The following is a 21,305-nucleotide window of genomic DNA, read 5'->3' as shown; positions in this document are numbered from 1 at the left end:
GATGGGAAAGTAACTGGTAGTGAGCACTCAACATTCAACTTTGGTTTTGCTCCTTTTATGTAGAATATTTTTTGTTTGTCAAACCAGAAATCACGGTTGGCTTCCCAGCAGTGTTGTGCAATGAAAAAAGCCTTGTACCGTGAATGAGAGGACCTGGATATAACTGCTCTTCTGCCAGTGGCAGTACTTGTATGACCTAACTTAGGCAGATGGTCTCGCCTCTCATTTTTTAATATGGGGGGAGGGGGCAGGGTTGGACTAGATGCTTTTCAACATGGCTCCCAATTTTAACATTCTATGAATCATTCTCACTCTTGTCCACTGGGATAAACAGGAGGACTTCATTAAGGAGACATACATCTAAAAGAGTGAAAATAACGGAATTTCTCGCAACTTTAAGACAGCCTCCCATCTCTACGTTTTACTTACTGTTTGATTTCTCTGAGAAAGTGCCAAATTGCCTCAAATATCAGCATTACCTGCTTATTGATACTTAGAATCCCTTTAAGAAGATCCCTTTTACAATTAGACATAAAACATAAAATGGAACTTAATGACACATTCACACTCATTTGTAAATTACTGAAATCAGATCCTTTCATAAGAGCAGGTTATTGATAGGGGAATTATAGAACAAAGTCCCTGGGGATCTGAAAGAGATAAGAGAGAAGACACCAGAGTAGTGAAAAGGAAAGCTGAAGGTGCCCAACTTGGGCCTACTTCAATATTCCGCCTATTGGGAGTGGTTCCAGATTCTATGTTCCATACTCAGATGGAACTCCTGCAGGGAGGAAATTCCTAGGGGGTAATAGCCACTCTCTTGTATTATCTGTGCTACTACTATTGACATGAATGAAAGACAAATGACAAAAATAAGATTGCACCAGAAGTAAGGCGCACTAGAAAGGGTACCAGGTTTGGAACAAGGTCTGCTCCTGTTTTCTATGTGACTTCAGACAGGTCAATTAATTTCTGTAGAACCCAGTAACCTCCTCTATAAAATAAGTGCACTGGGCCAGATGATCTCCCAAAGAGGACCATCAGAATGGGCAAGCGCTTCAAGATCATGCCAGAAGAGGCTCTACTGAAGGAACTGGGGGTGTCTACTTTGTGGAAGAAGGCTTCAGGGCAGAGCTGTAGCTACTCATTTTTCAGAGGCAAGTGGTAGGCTCAGGGAAACTTTGGGGAGAGACTTTAAGGAGATGCCTCCTTTGGACACAAAGCCCTATTGTGGGGAAAGATCCCAGGTAACCATCCTGGGTTGGGGAAGAGACCCATTGATGCACTGAAGCTGCTGCTAAGAAGTCACTGCCAGGGGATTGAGCAAGGTGAACCAAGGATATCCTAGAGTTTGGGTAGTCTGGGAAAAAACCCTCACTCCCCTGACCAAGTTATAGCTCTGCATTAGAAGTAAGGGTGAGCAGTAATAGCTGTTCTGAAGTATTTCAAAGGCTTTACATGGAAGGGGCATTACACTGGCTCTCACTGGCAACAGAAATCAGAACCTAAAGAGCTGGTTAGAAGTTGAAGAGGCAGATTTAGGCTTGAGGTAAGGAAGAACTTACTAACAATTGTTATTCACTCATTTTCAGTTATGTCCGACCCTTTGTGACCCCCATATGGAGTTTTCTTGACAAATACACTGGAGTAGTTTTTCATTTCCCTCTCCAACATACTTTACAGATAAGAAAACTGAGGTAAACAGGGCTAAGTGACTTGCCCAGGGTCACACAGCTAGCTAGTAAGTGTCAGAGGCTAAATTTGAACTTAGGAAGATGAATCTTCCTGACTCCAGGCCCTGGCACATTATTCACTGTGCCATCTAGTGGCCCTTTATTAACAATTAGAGTTGTCTTTAAAAAAAAGCAGAATGGCTTCCCTCAGGAGGTAATGTGCTGCCCTTTCCTCAAGGTCCCTAAGGCAAGGCTGAATGACTGTCAGGTATGTTTTAGAGGTTATCTTCGCTCAGGTAAGGGCTGAGCAAAGGCTTCTGAGGTCCGGTCTAATTGAGATCTTGTGATTCTCTCAAGTAGCTGCAGTTCAAAATCCCATGAGCCTCTGGCTCCTAATAAAGTTAAGAATTCTGATCACAGATCTAGCACAACACTCTTTATCATGTTAATGAGCAAATTACATATTCAACTAAAACTTTATCTTTTATTTATATCCCTAAAATAGAAATATGAAAGTCCTTTTTTTTAGATATACAGAAGTATGTAACTTAGGGAGTCTTCAATTTATAAATAAGTTGTGCTCTACAATTAGTTACAAAGTCAGTAATTTCATATTCAGGATGAGAGTTGTTTTCTTAGAGAGGGAGGGGGAGGACGGTTTTCACAGAAAGTCAGTTAATGAATAACCATTTATTGTCTATCTCTATAACATTTAAAGGGCTAAACCAGAAATGTGAAACGCAGTGTGGCCCTGGCCCTTGCATGCAGCCAGAACCAGACTAAAATGTAATTGGGAAATGTTTAACAAAATAAATAAAAATAAATTTTTTGTTGTTCAATTGTGCCTGACTCTTTGTGACCTCATTTGGGGTTTTCTTGGCAAAGATACCCGAATAGTCTGCCATTCTCTCCTCCAGCTCATTTTACAGATGAGGAAACTGAGGCAAACAGGGTCAAATGACTTGCCCAACATCACACAGCTAGTGTCTGAAGCCAGATTTAAACTCAGGAAGAGGAGTCTTCCTGACTCCAAGCCTGATGCTCTATCAGCTTTGCCATCTAGCTGCCAAAAATAGAATACAAAGCAAGTAATGTTAATTTGTGGTTTTCTAAGTCAATATGTGGCCCACTGAGATCCACTTCTATTTGAGTTTGATACTCCTGGACTAAACAACTGACACCTATGCGAGAGGTCCAGGGGAGAAAGGAAGATGGAGACGTTCAAGAGGGGTAACACGATTAGATCTTTCCAGACCCATTCCAGGGAGCCTTAGGGAATACGAGGCCTTTTTAGGCCCTCCTTCACCAGGGGAAGTCAATCCAAGGAAAAGAATCAGACACCTGGTGGTGCTGTGTTCAGATGGGAGTATACATGATTATGCAGGCTGTCCTCTGCACAGGAAAAAGAAATATCTTATTATATGATAAGAGAAACAAAGATTCACCTTCACTCATTAGTCCTAGAGAGAAAATCTCCCCTGGAGGGGAATCGTGGTACCAGAACTTCAGTATAGTGGCTACACTGTGTGCCGTTGAAATACCCCTTTGGAAACGCCTTGTCGAACTCAACACATTGAAGGAGTTCACGAATTCTTTGCTGATCCACTCACTGCAAGAAGAGAAAGTGATAATTTTACTAGAATACAATGCTTCTTTAAAATAAAAAGAAACAAAAACAATGAACTCCAATTCAAAAGTCTGGAAAACTGAAACATTAACATAAGTACAATCACACACTAACTCTACCCTAAGAGCTCTGTCACATACTAGCTTTATATTCTATATGATTGTGTATGTAGATTATAAGTTACATGAGGACAGGGAATATGCCTTAGTTACTTTTGTATTTTCTCTGGCACACTGCACTTTTTTTTTTGCACAAAGTGCATAAATAATAAATGGTTGTTGAATGATTGATACTAAAGTGTTAAATAAGTCTGTAGGCAGATTAAGTTCCTATTTAAACAGTGTATTTTCCACCGCATTATGCAAAAATACACACTATGGAATATATCTTGTCTATTGTTGACTACTTCAATAATTCAAGAATGTATCATTTTGTCACTATGGGTATTCCCTTCATTGATGGAAATAAGTAGATGTTCTTTAAGAGTTGCTATGGCCAAGAAATTCATGATTCTGTCATCCACTTCACTAAACAATATGTACACATTCCAGGTCACAGTTTTACATCTCTATCAGAATATGTTAAAGCACGCAGTGCACATGGGATAATCTTGCAGTACTATGGAAAGCAGTCTGCAAAATTGATTCCGTGAGGTGACAGACGTCATTTATCATTGCCTACAGCTCTGCTGAGTGGGGTTGGATTCCAACTGTCTTAAGACTAGAATAAAAGGACATACCTGTGGATAAATTTTTTTAAAAAATATATCCCAGAAAGAACTTCTGCCAGGCCAAATGGAGTAAAATGAATTGGATCAAAAATCCAAACATTTTTGTGATCTTTTTTCTGGTTCCCCTTAATCCTAAAACAATTATGATTGAAAATATTTTCAATGAGAAGTTTTAGAAAATTACACACATACACACACACACACAATTAACACATGAATATAATTCAGAGTTAAATATAAAAATTATAGTGGCCAGGCTTTTGATCCATATGGATATATCTAATCTATTCACTTCAATTGGTAGCATGGTAAATATGGGGAAGTTGGATGGTTAAATCACATTTTTGTAGAAACAAAGATATTTGAAAATTATTTTAAAGGCTTTGAAAATTTTACCATCCATTAATATATAGTGATTAGTATACAATACTTAAAATATGCCATACCTATCAAATATCAAGCTTAATAGGTAACGTGAATAGCTTGGAGGTCCCCAAATAGCACTGTTATATCTGAAAACTTTTGCTTTCCTCAGGTCAACATAATGAGAGCCGGTAATATTACCCCAAATTATCACATCTTTGATGTCTAGAAAAAAAGGACTCAATTAACAAATATAGCAATGTATGTAAACATAGAAAATATACCACCTGAGAGCTGCTTAATTAGGATCTTAACCTAGGGAAATTGCTCTTTGAAATATAGGAGAGGATCCTGCTAATTTTTTATTTCCTTTACAGCCCCCTTTAAAAAACAGTTTTATTAATGAATTTTATTTTTATATCACAATTATTTCTAGAAACATAACCCTTCCTCCATAACCTTAACCCTTACCCTGAAAGGGAAGTCTCCTTTGTAACATAGTTATAATTAACTTGAAGTTAACTGTTAAGCAAAACTAGTTACTTCATCTGGCAATGTATATAGCCCTCTACCCTAGAGATCTTCTCTCTCTTTGCTGAGAAGACAGAGGTTTATTTCATTATCTATTTTTCCATTATTTGTTTTTTATTTACTAAGAGTTTGGTTTCATTTTCATTGACCGTCTTATTGATATTGTTTTAGTCAATGTGGATATTGTTCTTTTGGTTCTGTTTGTTTCACCCTTGCATCAGTTAGTACAAATCTTCTCAGATTCCTGTGATTCCTCATAATCATTATTTCTTACAATAACATTCTGTTACATTCACATTCCAAAGCTTGATAGGCATTCATAGGAACATAAATGCATGGAGGGCATGTTAAGACACCTCAGTGGCCATAAAGTTCAACTTCCTTATTTTACACATAAAAAACTAAGGTGTTTCCCCAGTTAACGAGTGCTTCATTACCCTCCCCCCCACCCCAGTTCTTTGTTACCACAAAAAGCATTTCCATTAATATTTTGGTATTTGTTGGAACTTTTTTTTGTCTTTGACTCTTTTTGGAATAAATACTCAGCAACAGGATTGCTGGGTCAAATGGCATGAGCAGTTTAGTAAGTTTTTGTATAATTTCAAGTTGATATTTAAAATGAGACCAATTCATAGCTTCAACAACAGTGCATTTATTTGTGTGTCAGTCTTCCCTAGCAACAGAGGCACAATAGTCTCTCTAACATGAACTGTCCACCTTTTCTCTAATATTTGCCATTTTGAAAGGTGTGACATGAAACCTCAAACTTGTTTTAATTACATTTGTCTCTATTAGCAATTTGGAGCATGTCTTCATATGTTTTCATACTATACTCTACAATTCTTTTGGAAAAAAAGTCTACTTGTCTATCGAGGACTGGCTCTAGGTCTTCTATATTGGCATCATTTCTCTGTTACCCTAGGTATCACAGTTTTATCAATGATATTTGAACAAATCTTTTCTTCACTGTACAGTTTCTTTTCTGATCTATCCGAAATGATTTTGTTTGAGTGTAAAAGCTTCTTCATTTCATATTTTCAAAATTGTCTATTTTTTGGGTTTTGTTATGCTTTTTATTCTCTATTCATTTGGGTTAAGAATTCTCCCTAGAGTGGAGAAAGATAATCATTTCCTACAAAACTACTTCCTCCCAGCTCAAGAGGGTTTATAGCTGATGAAACTTATTAACATATTTGACCAGGGACCAGACCCACTGTAAAATCCTCAGGTATAGGGGGATTCAATGTGAAGACTGTAAGTAATTCTAATCTTGAACTACTGGTATTAGTTAGTAAGTTCCTTCATCAGAATAACCACCCAATAAAGGTAATTCTTTCCAACTAACCTAGTTGGTGGCCAATGTGCTCAGCTAGGTCATCAATGCCAGCTTGCCCCAGAAGGCTCAGTTTTTATTTCTACCATCCCTGCAATTGAAGAGGAGAGACAAAGGAAGGCCCAGATGTCAGCTGCACTGTTGTTGGAGGCATGATCACATCACAGTGATGGAATTAGATACTTCTGCTGAGCTATACCCAGTACTTCCAGCATCTGAAGTTCCTACAAACTGTTCCTTTGACTTCCGGATCAGCTGACTAAACCTTGAAAGGAAACTGGATGGACAAAGGCTGGTGGTGGTGCTGTCAGAGTGCCTGACTTCTGAAACAGGCATAACCTTAAGGAAAGGGGAATGGTGTTGGTAGGAAAACTTCCACAAAGAGGGAAGACATTCATATTTCATCATGGGGGATTTCCTTTGGAGTCTTGCTTTTTCCTTCTGTGGAAACAAACCAAACCCCAAGGAGATGTATACCAACAGGACAAACCCCTTCCATTTTCTCTATGTGAGAGATAGCTAACATAGAATGGGAGGAACCTGGAATCTCTAGAATATTGTGCTCATGATGGATCACTTCAGAGATTCATTACAAATCTCTTAGCCACACTGTGACCTCTGTGACCCAAGATGGACCCTGGAGCCAAACCCACCAGTCCTTTTGAAGAAAAATAAATAAATGAAAGAGGGGCATTAAAATTAGAATACAAAGTATGGGAATGACATCGGAGTATTATTATCTTCCTAGTTTCCATTCTTGGTTAGCTCCCCCGGCAGTAGACTTCCATAATCACCATGCGCCCTCTAATCTTCAAACTCTCCATAAACGCACTGGGGTCTCTCCATCATTGAAAACAATAACAACAACAACAAACCAAACCAAACCAAACCCAAAAAATGACCCTCACTAACCTTGTTATTCCCTCAAGCTATCATCCTAGATCTCTCCTTCCTTTCATGGCCAAACTCCTAGGGTGAAAAAAAGTCTTCTCTCCTTGCCTTCATTTTTCCTCTTGCTAACTTTTAAACTCTTCGCAATCTAGCTTCTAAGCTCATCAACTCAATTGAAATTGTTCTCTTCAAGGCATTAACTAGCTCTTAACTGCCATATTTAGTGACCTTTTTTCACTCTTCAATGTTCTTGACATCTCTGCAGCATCTAAAACTGTTGACTTCCTTCTCCTCTTGATCAAATACATTAATGACACTGCTCTCTCTTGGCTCTCTTCCTAATCTATCTGACCATTTTGTTTTCAGTCTTCTTTCCTGGATTATCATCCATATCAAGCCCCCTTACTGTAGATGAACCCCAGGGTATGGTCCTGGCCTCCCTTCTCTCTCTACACTCTCTTTCTAGGTGGCCTCCTCAGGTTTAAATATTATCTCTATGCAGATGACCACTAGATTTATAATCCAATCTATAACTCATTCTTGAGCTCTGGTAGCACATCTCTAATTGCTTATCAGACCATTCAAATTGGATATTCTATAGGAACTTCAAACTCAACATATCTAAAACAAAGCTCATTATCTTTCCCCCTAAACACACCCTTCTTCTGAACTTCCATATTTCTGTTGAGAGTACAACCACCCTTCCAGTTACCTAGCTTCACAATCAAGGAGTCATCCTTGCCTCCTCTCACTCTTCTTTACCCCACATATCAGTTGCCAAGTCTTATCAACTCTATGTCCACAATCTTCTCATCTCTTTCCAATTTTCTCAACTAACACAGCCACCACCTTAGTTTATGCCTGCATTAATTCTCTCCTGAACTATTCTATAATCTGTCCTTGTCTTGAATTTCTCACAACTCTAATACAATCTCCACATACCACCAAAACGACTTTTCTAAAGTACAAATCTGACCATGTCATTCTGATGTTCAGTAAACTCCACTGGCTCCCTACTACCTCTAGAACCAAATAAAAAATCTTCTGTTTGGCATCTAAAGCCCACTACAACTTGGCTCTGGCCCAGCTTTCCAGTCTTATATATATATTACTTATTATAATACGTTACTCTTCTTTACTCATTCAATGTAGCCTTCTTGACATATAATATGCCTTCTCTTATCTCTGTGCCTTTTCATAGGTTACCTTTCATACCTGGAATGAATTCTCTCATCACCCCATCTCTTAGTCCTTTAGAATCTCTAATTTCCTTCAAAGCACAGCTCGAGGGTCATCTTCTACTCAAGGCCTTTCTCGATCCCTCCAATTACTCTCATTCCCAAAATTTATCTTGAATTTATGTATTTATTTGGTATATATTTAGGGATGGCACAGTGAATGGAGCACTGGGCCTAAAGTTAGGAAGGCATGACTTCAAAACTGGTCTCAGACACTTATTAGCTGTGTGACCCTGGGCAAATCACTTAATCCTGTTTGCCTCAGTTTCCTCATCTATAAAATAGGAATAATAATAGTATTTACAGTGTTGTTGTGAGGATCAGCTGTAAAATGCTTACTTAGCATAGTACCTAGCACATGGTATTATATAAATTTTAGCCACTATTTTATCATTATTATTATTATTATTATTATTATTATTATTATTATTATTTGTATCTTGTCTCCAGCAATAGATTTTGAGTGCCTGGAGGGCAAGAATTGTTTGGGGTTTTTTTGGTGTGTGTGTCATTGTATCCTCAGCACCTAGGCACATAGTAGGTTCTTAACAAATACTTATTAATAGTCGAATATGAAGTTGCAAACAAAATCAAAAAGCCACTGTACATATCAATGTAAATTTATAAAAGCTAAAGACATCCTCCAAGACATATAGAAAATAAAATTTTAATTCAAAATGGAGTTTGAATTTTGAAAATTAACCATTTGCTGTTTACAGTTGCTGAAGTTTTATACATAATGAAAGCAAGCTGTTTTATGCCTCCCAAAAGTATTTATCTAAAGATCAGTATAATATTTACATGTGGATATACAATAGGATTTAGCCATTCTAAAGCATGGATATTTTTTTATGATGGATATTAGGTTACCCTGATAAATTCTGGTTCACTTTGGCATGGATTCTGGTAATTATATTGATAGAGGGAGTTAGGCGGCACAGTGGATAGAGTGCTGACCCTGGAATGAAGAAAACTAATCTTTCTGAGTTCAAAACCAGCCTCAGATACTTACTGGCTATGTGACCCTGGGCAATTCACTTAACTCTGTTTGCCTCAGTTCCTCATCTGTAAAATGAGCTGGAGAAGAAAATGGCAAACCACTCCAGTATCTTTGCCAAGAAAACCCCAAATAAGGTCATAAAGAGTCAGACATGACTGAACAACAACAACAAAAATTACATTGATATTTTAGACTGGACAGAATAGAAATATTGCTTTCTAGAGCTTTCTTGTGGGTAAAGTAATGGATGCAGCTTTTATTGTCATTTGTTAAGAGATTCAGAGTCTATAGGTGCCAATAGTTCAAGACAAGGCCATATTTTATAGGTTTTCTAATTTTGCCTAAAATGATGCTTTCTCATATCCTTGAATGCCCACTGGCCACTGTTGTTTCCCCTTTTTCTAAGGACCTGCTTTGCTCAGATTTTGTCCACTGTGATCTCTCATTGGATGCTGGAGACCAACTAAGCCAGGTAGTAAGTGAAAGAGGCAGGATTTGAAGCTTTCCCATAGCCTCTGAATCCAAAGCCAGCAATTTTTATAACTGCACCTTGTTACCACCTGCAATACTCTTGTTCTCCAACCTACTCATGCACTCACTTAACTTCCACACTTGTCATTTCAATAACTAGTAAGAGTGATGACTGATAATAGTAAAAATCCTTTCAATACCCATTAAACACCATAAACTATCTTTTTATTCATTAAGTACCTACTATATGAAAGGCTCCATACTAGCGGTTGCTTATCTACTTAACATGCCGTTAATTTTCTACACTTCATTATACCTTCCTTATAGCATCTGTTGAATATTATACTTAATCATATTTGGTTTTGTATTATAGTTACATGTGCATATATCAGTTCTTACTAGTAGACTATAAGCTCTGTGAGAAGAATGGCCATTTATTTTTGTATCAGCTCCAGCATCCAGAACAGTGCTTTGTTCATCTGAGATGCCCAGTAAATGTTTGTTGAATTGAATGAAATCAGATATACACCAACCGGGAACTGAGGGGACTTAAGGAATTAGGTTCAAAGTCAGGGCAGATGAATCACAAATACTGGGTCTATGCAGATCTTGTGATGTGGTACACAACCTTAAAATATATATATATATATATATATATAATTATTAAATTATTTTTTAAATCCAAGTATCAACATTCTAACATAATGCATTAGAATTTTTAAAATTATGATGTATGATTGAAGAAAATTTAGTTCAATTCAATTTAGTCTTGTGTAACAGATAATGTACTGGACTTGAATTAGGAAGAACTGTATTCAAAACCCATCTTTGACACTTAGTATCTATGTGATCATGGGCAAGTTACTTTATATATCAAGGCCTCCAATGCTACTTCTGTAAAATGGGGATAGTAATATTTCTAATACCAATTTCATAATGCTGTTCTGAGATTCAATTGTGATCTGTACCTTAAAATATTAATAAGCTACATAAATGGTCAGTAGTTATTATTTTTTATTATTAATCAATGAACATTTATTTAGAAGCATGCCACAGTGAAGGTAGCACTGCATTTGGGGGATTCCATAAATGCCCCTTGACCTGTGTGGCCTTGGGTCAGTCACTTAACCTCTCTGCCTGTCAGTTTCTTCACCTGTAAAGAGAAGATATAGACGTGATGGAACTCAGGGCTCCTTCTAGCCATAAGTCTATTAACCTCTAATTCTACCAGGTAGGAGTGCTATACCACAAATGGAAGGCATACCCTGCCCTCAGGATGCTTACATTCTATTGGGTTACATAATTTCTAATGATTTGTCCATACCTAATTATTTCACATGGTAAACATATAGTCCATGTTATTTTATCTTTTCTCATGTTAATTAAAATAAATTAGCCATAAAAATTAATTAAACATACACCAACAGCAGTTTGTAAACTCATCAGATTATAGTCTAACATCACAGAATTGGAAATGCTCGAGCTGGCAGCAGCTTTGGTGCTAACGACCCGAACGTCTCCAGCACTCCATTTCGGTTTCCTCATCTGTAAAAGGAACGGATTGGCCTAAATGGAAACTTCTAGCTCTCAGTCCAGGATCCTGTAGTAATCTAGTCCTCACATGTGACAGCTGAGGCCCAGCAAGGTTCTGTATGGAGCCCAACATCCCTCTGCCGGGGCCACAACCAGGACTGGGCCCCCTGTTTACTGCCCAATTGCCAGTCTCATATTCCTACCTCAGAGGTCAGAGTTTTAGCTGCTCTGAAAACAAAAACATCGTCTATCAACAATACAAATGACTCACCGGCTGCTGTTGTTTTCAGTTTTCTGGCCAGCGTGGCTTTTGCTTCATTTTCCATCACCATGGCCACAGCAATGATGTTCCGTGGGTTAATAGATGGTGTATATGTAATGAGCAAACTGGTGGTGAGATTTAGAAAGGTCTTTGCTGCCACAATAACTTTCACAGTTCGACGAGCATTTTTCTCAATCAGGGATCCAAATAACTGACATAGAGGAAGCCTAGCTCTGATTCTATTTTCTAGAGACTCAGACTCATTATCAATATCATCATTAAGTATGATGACAACCTCAGCCTCAAAAAAGGCCTCTTCTAGTACTGTGCACACGGAGATTTCCCGCAGAAGAGGCGCTGCCAGGTCTTGGCCTTCCATCACAGTGGCACTGAGACTGCCTTCTTCAAAGCTGTTGTTTAGGAGATGGATGCTAATTTCTTCCTCCATACCGAACACTTCTCCATTGACCAGTAATGGAATCAGGTTGTAGCATGTAGGACAAGATGCACTGATGAAATGTGATAACTTCATTATAAATGATGAAAAGATATTTTCCCTTAAACCTTTACTCTCACCATACAATTCTTTATATATAGTAAGACTGTATTTATTTTTAACATTTTATGTTTTACATTTTTTACATTTACATTTTCAACACTTTGTTTTTAACATTTTAATTTGTTTTTTTTTAAATACCCATACAATTCTGTAAATACAATAAGACTGCACATATTTTTAAATGGACAAATGTACACCTAGGCTTTGGGTGATTTGTTTTAGGTTAGAGTTTTTTTTTTTTAAATTAAGAAATTCTGACTCCTACCTTGCTCTGGTCATGAGAAGGTAGTCTCAAAATAACAGACACTGCCTCTTTTCAAATGACTGAAATAAAAATTCCTGTTTGTAGGGAGCTATTTCTAATAAACAATGATTTTGCTTTGGATGCCCTTTTAAATTTTCTCAAGTGAAAATAAAAATAATCAAGTCTCTCTTAACTACTGTTCATGAAAAGTTATGGAAAATTTTTGGGAAAAAATTACTTACTAAGAAATACGTTTTTAAAACAATCCAAAATTCAATCAAGACCTAAATTCACTAGTACATTATAGAAGTAGGATTTTAAATTGTAGAAATAAGTCAAATATTTTAGAATTTACAATAATATAGACATGGGTAACAGGGAGCTATCTCTTTATAAAGGCTACTGAATAAACAAAATGCTTTGTGAGAATATTGATTTTGTATTCAGGAAATAAAGAAATGTTGAAGTCCTAAATGGTGCTATCTCAGCAGTAAATTTTCATTTCTGTGCATTTTAAATAAGTCACTACAATAAATCTCAAAAGGGTTATTTGCCTAATCTGTAGTGGAATTAATCATGCACCCTGATAAAGAAGAGTTGCAATGTAGCAAATAGCCTGGCTCTACTTTCCTACCCAGTGATCCAGACCCTTAGTGGACTGATCTTCTTTTTAAGCTCTTCGTCCTCCTGCTCAATTTCTATATGTGTCTCCAAATTCTCGCCAGCAATAATCAGCATCTCAGAAGTCATCATCTTTGAGGTAACACCATAGTAAAGCTAGACAGAGAGAAGACCTAAGTTAGCACAAGAAGACCTACAGATACAAAGAAAGACTCATTTTACATGAACAGAATGGGGGCCCTATTCCACGGTGTACTCTGTCTGCTGCCATGACATCTGGGGGACATGGTGAACCTGCTTTTGGAAATTCACAATCATGAGTAACAGAGGGGAGCTGCCCCCAGTTCAGAACATGGGTAGGTATTTCATGACAGTTTCCCATCTGCTTAGCTCATGGTGATGAAAAATGTTTATCTGATACTGAGCTAGAACCGAGCATGTTTACAAAAGGCATGCACAGGACAAATCATAGTCTTTTTCCTGGCTACAAGTGAGGAAGAAATGCTGCAAGCCTCTAGGAGGGGAGAGAGGAAGCACCAGTGGCCTATTCTCCATATACAAGCTGACATATGTTCATAAATTCATGGTGCTTCAGTTTCTTTTCCTGTTTGTGTTTCTCATTTCTGCCGGAGACCAAAGATAGTAGGCTACCTTGTGAACTTCAAAAAATCAGAAATGCCACTAGAGGACCAGAAGTTAGAGTACATAACAGAGTTTGCTAGCAACAAATGAGGAGCCAGCCTTGAGAAGCAAGCCGCTTGACAAGACCCAGCACTATTATATTGATCCAGCCAAAATGCTGTGCCCTCAAGCAAGGGAGCAACCCCTCCAAAGGCTATGACCCACCTAGAAGTGAGCTCCCTCCCCTTAAAGGGGAAAGAGAGTAGTAGCTTTGCTCTGGATACCCAACTTGTCAGTGGAGTGGGGGTTGAGAGAGTGAACTCCAGAACTATATATATTGGCTACACGAAGAAGGAGACAAAAGAAGTTTTTTTTTAAATGACTGTATTTTTAAAATAAATATAATAGTGTGAGGCAGAGCAGATAAAATTTCAAACAGATGGTAAGTATCTAACAAACTTATTACCTGGGCATGCTCCAAGAATTCATTAAATCCTCCCAGAAGAAGACCCTTTCCTCCACGGTCCAATAATTCTCTCCAAATTATAGGAGAACTTTCATGTTTCCATTGATTCTTCCTGCATAGATCTTTCAGCCATTGCTATTGAAAAAAATATGCCAAGGAAAGTTTAATGTGATGAAATTTACTTAAAATTTAGATTTCATAAGTTTAAATGCTATCCTTTCCAACTTATATAAGATGTCTTAGCATTCTTTAAAAAGTCTACCATATATTTTAAAATGGCACTGAACTACAAATTAGGTAGAAAAATAAAATATACTTCACATTTATCTTTAAAAAATTTTTTTGACAATGTTTTCTTTTCAGTTCCATATTCTCTCCCTCACTTTACCCCCTCCCTCGACCATTGAGAAGGCAAGAAATGTCATACTCATTATAGATATTATGTCATACAAAACATAGTTCCACATTAATCACAAAAAAGCAACAAAAAGAAAGCAAAATTAACCTTTATTTATCAAACTAGTAGTTGTTCAGATAGGTCAGTAGAATGAAAATGTCAAGAGATACTTTATTATTTTTTAAATGAGACTACAGAACTTCATTTTCTACTTTGAGTGTTATGTTTAAAAAGAAACAACTATTTTTTAAAAATATGCACTAATTCCATGAGCTCATTCGCCCCTTGCTCTTGCTCAGACTTTTTGCTTGTTTGTTTGTTTTTTTAGGCAATTGGGATTAAGTGACTTGCCCAGGGTCTCACAGCTAGTAAGTGTCAAGTATTTGGCCTGAGGCCGGATTTGAAGTCAGGTCCTCCTGATTTCAGGGCCAGTGCTCTAGCCACTGCCGCCAAGTAGCTGCCCCAAATGAGGAAACTGAGGCAGATATTAATTGACTTACCCAGAGTCACCCAGCTGGTAAGGCTGGATTTGAACTCAGGTTTTCCTGATTCCAGGACCTATCTACTCATCTTCCTGACTCCAGGATCTATTTACTGAGCCACCAGCTGTCAGAAATTTTTCAGCTTTTTTTTTTTTGGCTAGGCAATGGGGTTAAGTGACTTGCCCAAGGTCACACAGCTAGTAAGTGTTATGTATCTGAGTCTGGATTTCAACTCAGGTCCTCTTGACTCTAAGGCTGGAGCTCTTTCCACTGCCACCTAGCTGCCCCTCTTGCTCAGACTTTTAAGAAATGCTGATTGTCTCAGTTTAGTGGGGATGTTCACTTTTGTCAGGTTCAGAAAGTCAAGAATAATGTGGAGATCAGGTGGTACTTATCTGGTGAATCCAATTTATGCTTATTTAAAAATAAAATAAAATTATCAGGTTTGTGTGGCCCTTGTCTCTAAAAGCCAAATTGTAAGTTAAGAGGAAGAGTTCAATGTTCATTTGGGGGAAGTACACTTGGTGTCTTTAAGGTACATGCAGTAAAACTGCTCCAAAGAGTTGTACCTTATGATTTGGTCCTTTTGATATTTAAGTGACTAAATTCCTACCCAATGCCACCATGACCTTCCATAGGCCCTCCAGACTGGCAGTGTCAAAGGCCTTGATCAGTCCGACAAACATTGTATACAGACCTCTGTTCTGCTCCTGGTATTTCTCCTGGAGTTGTCAGGCCACAAACACCATATCAGCTGTTCCGTGGTCCTTTCTGAAGTCACGCTGACTCTTTAGGAGGACTCGAGCGAGGATTGTTAGTGACTAGGAAAGAGGTTCCCCCTGTGATTGTCATAGGACAGCCTGTTTTCCTTTATCGAGATGAACAATGGAAGCATCCTTGAGCTGCTAAGGGATGACTTCCTCTTGCCATATAACCTGGAAGCCTTAAGTCAGCTTCTGTATAAGCAATGTACTCCCTGCCTTGTAGATCTCTACTGGGATGGAATCAGCACCAGATGCTTTGCCGCTCACTCAAGAGGAGCTTGATAGCATTCAGTACCTCTCCTTCACTTGGAGGTTTGGCTAGAGAGGAACTGATTACAACCTGAGACATACGATCAGTGGCTTTGGCATTGATTGATGATGGTTAAGAACACTATGGAAATGTTCAGCCCATCTCTCCAGGATCATGTTCTTTTCACTGATCAGTATGACTCCAGTGCGAACCCTGTGGAGTTCTTGTGTCTTATTTAGCAGCTTCTGAATTTCTTCATCATTTTTTTCAAAACAATTCTGCTGTTTACAGGTGTTATGGACCAGATGAACACATGCAGTGCTGTACACCAAGTGTCTGAAAGCTGTCCACTCCTCTTCTGCTCCATTGTTTCTGACTATGTACTGAATTAGCTTTCCCTCCCAGTCAGAAATAAACTGTTCATGCACAGAGAAATGTTCTAGAAGATGGTAGAAATTGGGTCGCCCAGAGAAGTTCATCAGCATTGTACTCCACTTTCATGATGGCCTGCTCACATGGGTTCGGGATGAAGGATAATGCTCTCATTCTTTCCCAGTCACCAGTGGAGTGAAGCAGGGTTATCTGTTTGCTCCCATGCTCTTCAACATGATGTTTTCTGTGATGTTGTAAGATGTCATCAACGAGGACAAAAACGGCATCAACATCAGCTTCTGCACAAATGGTAAACTATTTAACTTGAAAAGGCTACAAGCCAAGACCAAAGTGAAAGGGGAGTTAGTGCATGACTTTTTGTTTGCAGATGATTGTGCACTCAATGCAGCCTCTCAGGCCAAGATGCAACAGAGTATGGATTGATTTTCTGCTGCTTGTGCTAATTTTGGCCTAACAACACCAAGAAAACATAAGTTCTCCAGCAGCCAGCACCGCACTATCCATACATGAAACCACTGATTACAGTAAATGGATAAATTTTGAATGCTGTGGATAAGTTCACTTACCTTGGCAGTATACTTTGCACATAGATGATGAGGTTGATGCACGCATTGCCAGAATTATCTCAGTGTTTAGGAGACTCCCAAGGAAAGTGTGGGACAGAAGAGGTGTTAGACTGCCTACCAAACTGAAGGTCTAGAGAGCTGTTGTGCTGACCTCATTGTTGTATGCCTGTGAAACCTGGACAGTGTATCAGCACCATGCCAGGAAACAGAATCGCTTCCATTTGAATTGTCTTAGGAAGATTCTGAAGATCACCTGAAAGGATAAGGTACTGGACACTGAAGTCCTTTCTCGAGCTGAACAGCCAAGCATTCAAACTTCAATGCAGAGAATGCAACTTTGATGGGCTGGACACATTGTCTGAATGCCAATATTTACCCAAAAGACTATTTTATGGAGAACTTGCACACAGTAACTACTCACATGGTTGTCAGAAGAAGTGGTATAAGGACCTTCTCAAGGTATCTTTGAAAAACTTTAATATTGACTGTGAGACATGGAAAACGCTGACACTGGATGTCCAGTGTGGCATGCCTGCTTCAAAGAAGGCACTGTTTTCCAAATAGAATCATAGATTTGCTGTGCTAATCCAGAGCCTCTTCCTCTCTAAATGTTCTAATGAACCACTTGTGCCCAATCTGTGGTGGTACCTTCTGAAGTCATATTGGACTGATCAGTCACAGCAGAACACACTGTACCCTGATTCCAACAGGGTGGGGTCATTAGTGTTCTCTGAAAACAAAGGATGAACATTAACAACTAAACTCGGTTAGATTGTGGTTCAAGGCATATCCGCCTTAAACTGATTTCCAGTCTCTAGCAAATAACAGTTTAAACAGGTCTTGGATATGTCCAGAGAAGGGAGTGGTTTCACAGATAATAACTGATTTCCTCAAAAGACATTCAAAATAAAATGTGAAGACTTTTGAAGGAAGATGAGTATTAAGAAGTCCTAATATAAGTGATAAATACTGAATTCCTAGGGGAAACTAAATTGGTTATCCTTATCAATTAGAAACCACATTTATTTCCACAAATCATATTAAAACATTTAAACTGGGATATAAAAGTTGATCTGAAGAGATTTGCATGAAAAATGACCACCTGTTTATACTACATGAATAAGCAAAACTTATTACAGAAAACTAATCTGAAACAGCCAGTTTAACAATTATAATCAAATTTGCATATAATGACTTTTAGTGAATCTAACAGACTGTAATAGTTTCTTACCTTCCAAACATCGGGGTGTTGAGTAATTTTGTATATCTGGAAATCCGGTAGATTTTTCTGCAGAAAATCTGCCAGAAGTTCTGCTTTAGCAAAGTATGGGCAAGATGCACTACCTAAGAGATCAAATTAGTAGGGGGACAGTTTACATGCCCTTGGGTAGTATACATTGTCATTCATAGGTTGTGTATCCCATTTTTGTACTTATGTACATATAAATCAGGTAGAATTCAATTGAATTTATTTATTAAGCACCTACTGTGTGTAAAACACTGTGATAGGTTATAAGGATATAAAAACGAAAAGAAAATATGCCTGTGTTCAAAGAGCTTCCATTTTCTTGGGAGGCAGTGGGAAGAACGCAGCATGTACAAAAATAAGCATAAATAAGTGTAATGCAATGTAATATTAGAGCATTTAAAAATAAGGACAACCAAGAGAGGCTTCATGGAGAGCACCTGAGTTGAGCCTTGAAAGACTAGGTCTCTAAAAGGCACAGATGTGGAAAGTGCACTCTCTAGGCAGAGGGAATAGTGTATGTGTGTGTAAAAGGAAGGCAAGGGTGGGCATTTTGAATAGAGATGAATCAGAGAAATAAAAGAATACGTTTCAGAAACATGCTCTCTAGTTTTCAACTGCTTTTCTCTTGGATTCCTCCCAACTGACAATCCAGCCTTAAGGACTGAATAGGTCTTGTCAACCTAGGGAATTCCTTTCAGGTCAAGCCAATAAATATTTATTAAGTGCTTATGTTGTGATTTAGCACAGACAGGGTGCTAAGCTACAAATACAAACACAACAAGAAAGACAATTCCTACTCTCAAGGATCTTAAATTTTAACCAAGGTGTGTGTGTGTGGGGGGAGACAATGTGTGAAAAAGGAAGTTAAATAGTACCACTGTATTGAAGGTATCAGGTCACAGGAGTTTGTAGAGAAAGTCTAGGACCTACAGAGCCTAGGGAAGAGAGTCAGGAATGCAGTCTGGAAAAGAATGAAGATACCAATGGCCTGGACACGGTCTTTAAAACGGAGGTTCTAGGAAGAACCAGCCAATCAGAAGGAGGGGCTGCAGGGGTGGAAGTAGGTATTTCCAATGTGTAAAGTCTAGAATTTTAGTGACCTTCCAGAGTTGGAGAGGTTTCTAGGGGTATTGAATGTGTTAAAGGAGTACAGTGAATTACAAAGTTGACAAGAAATCAGGAGACCTAGGTTTTAGTCTTGGCTTCTTCAGATATGTCACTTTGGGCAGCTCATTCCTTAGTCCCTCTCTTTTTCTTAATGTAAAATGAAAGGGTTGGACAAGATAAGTCTATAAGACAGAGATGTCAAACAAATAGAAATGGGGCCATTGAACAGTAGATAAAGATCCCTGCTTACAGCTACTGACTTAGAAAACCACATTAGAGAACATTATGTTCTATTATTTTTAAATTTATTTTGTGAAATATTTCCCAATTCCATTTCAATCTGGTTCCAGTCAAATTCAAGAGTATTGTGAGCCACACATGTTTGACATCTTTGCTCCAAGGTGTTAATGCTAAAATAATACTTGTGATTCTAGTCTATATTTCTATACCAGGCTGAGAGACAGCATGACATAGAGGAAACACAGTGAAGCTAAAAGATCTGCCTCCACGATTAACAAGCTAATGATTTACTCTTCCATTCTGGACCTTCATCTGTAAAATGTGTTTGGACTAAATGAAATTTTGTTCCACAAACAAGATACTCTATCTTTCTGTTCCAAGCATTTTCTCTGGCTGTCCCCCATGCCTGGAAGGTTCTCTCTCTCTCCTCATTTTTACCCACTGGATTCCCTAGCTTCCTTTAAACCCCAGCTAGAATGCCATCTTTTAGAGGAAACCTTTCCCAACCCTTCTTAACTCTAGTGCCTTCCCTTGGTTAATTATTTCCTATTTATCCTGTATATAGTTTGCTTTGCATATATTTGTCTACATGTCATCTCCCCTGTTAGATGCGAGCTCCTTGAGGTCAAAGGACTATCTTTCGCCTCTTTTTATATTCTCTAGCATTTTGCACAGTGCCTGGCACAAAGTAGCCACTTAACAAATTTTTGTTGACTGATTAATTGATTGGTTGTCTATCTATAGGAAAGATGTTTCACCTATGACACAACCCTTGCCACTACATTCATCTGCCAGCAAAGTACAAGCCCCAATAGGTCCCACTAGACTAGAAGGGCTTCAGGAACAGGCCTGGTAATAGATTGCATTCCTTTCACTTGAGGACCAAGCTAGCTAAGTTTGTAGACAATGCAAAAGGTTGAATTTTTTTGGTCACTCTCAAGAACCATCTAATAATTTGCAGAGGGGCTTTGAGTTGGTGGAGGGAATACTCACATGGATAAAACCATAGGTCTTTGAAGTATGCAAGGACACTGTCCTCATCCTACCCTAGAGGAGGAAGCATTTAAATAAGATTCTTTATGTTCTAAAACCTAGGGGTTTGTCTAGGGGACAAAGGCACAAGCCAGAGTGAAATCAGGAACAGCCCACTCTGGACTTCTCTAATTTAGCAGAGAACATGTACAAATCATTCACATTTCCCTTCAAATATTCACTAAGCACCAAGTATTGCATCAAACATATTCACAATACATTTCCTATACTACAGTAGCTAACATCCTAAGGTGACATTACTGACATTCATCTGTTCCAGGAGTTCACTTTTTTTTTTTGTGCCATGGACACAAAGGCCTTCAGGACTCTGGTGAAGCCTGTAAACCTCTATCCAGAACAATGTTTGTAAATGCATAAAATAAGTTGCATAGGATTACAAAGGAAACCAATTACATTGAAATAGTTATCAAATTGTTTTTTAAATGAATTCATGGACTCCAGTTTCAAGTTCCTTGCTCTGTCTCTGTCTCTGTCTCTGTCTCTGTCTCTGTCTCTCTCTTTCTCTCTCTCTCTTTGATGTGGACACCTCTTGCTTTGAAATATAATGCTTGGAAGGAGAACGATTTTGGGATGGAAATTTTGGAAGACTGGAGGAGGGAGCCCTAGAGCACAGGAAAGCTCAATTAGATTTGACTGTAGAG

General features: G+C 38.3%; 1 protein-coding gene across 3 annotated transcripts in view; it reads right to left on the bottom strand.

The window, feature by feature from the left end:
• The window catches only part of MDH1B (malate dehydrogenase 1B), a 34,911-nt gene that overhangs the window by 10,738 nt on the left and 2,868 nt on the right, over window positions 1-21,305 (bottom strand). The window contains exons 2-7 of one of the 3 annotated variants that reach the window (XM_021008686.2): window positions 18,247-18,359; window positions 14,164-14,298; window positions 13,090-13,232; window positions 11,662-12,161; window positions 4,477-4,618; window positions 3,119-3,282 (exon numbers count right to left, since the gene is read on the bottom strand). In XM_021008686.2, the coding sequence (XP_020864345.1) occupies window positions 3,119-3,282; window positions 4,477-4,618; window positions 11,662-12,161; window positions 13,090-13,232; window positions 14,164-14,298; window positions 18,247-18,359 (1,197 nt within the window). Of the gene's footprint in view, window positions 1-3,118; window positions 3,283-4,476; window positions 4,619-11,661; window positions 12,162-13,089; window positions 13,233-14,163; window positions 14,299-15,739; window positions 17,287-18,246; window positions 18,360-21,305 lie in introns of those variants that run through there. The other 2 variants (XM_078147464.1, XM_078147463.1) reach the window with 2 other exon arrangements.

Source organism: Phascolarctos cinereus, unplaced genomic scaffold (assembly GCF_003287225.1).
Source record: "Phascolarctos cinereus isolate Bilbo 61053 unplaced genomic scaffold, phaCin_HiC Scaffold_7;HRSCAF=346, whole genome shotgun sequence".
In the NCBI taxonomy this organism is placed as follows: Eukaryota; Metazoa; Chordata; class Mammalia; order Diprotodontia; family Phascolarctidae; genus Phascolarctos; species Phascolarctos cinereus.
This window is presented reverse-complemented; position numbering and strand designations above follow the sequence as displayed.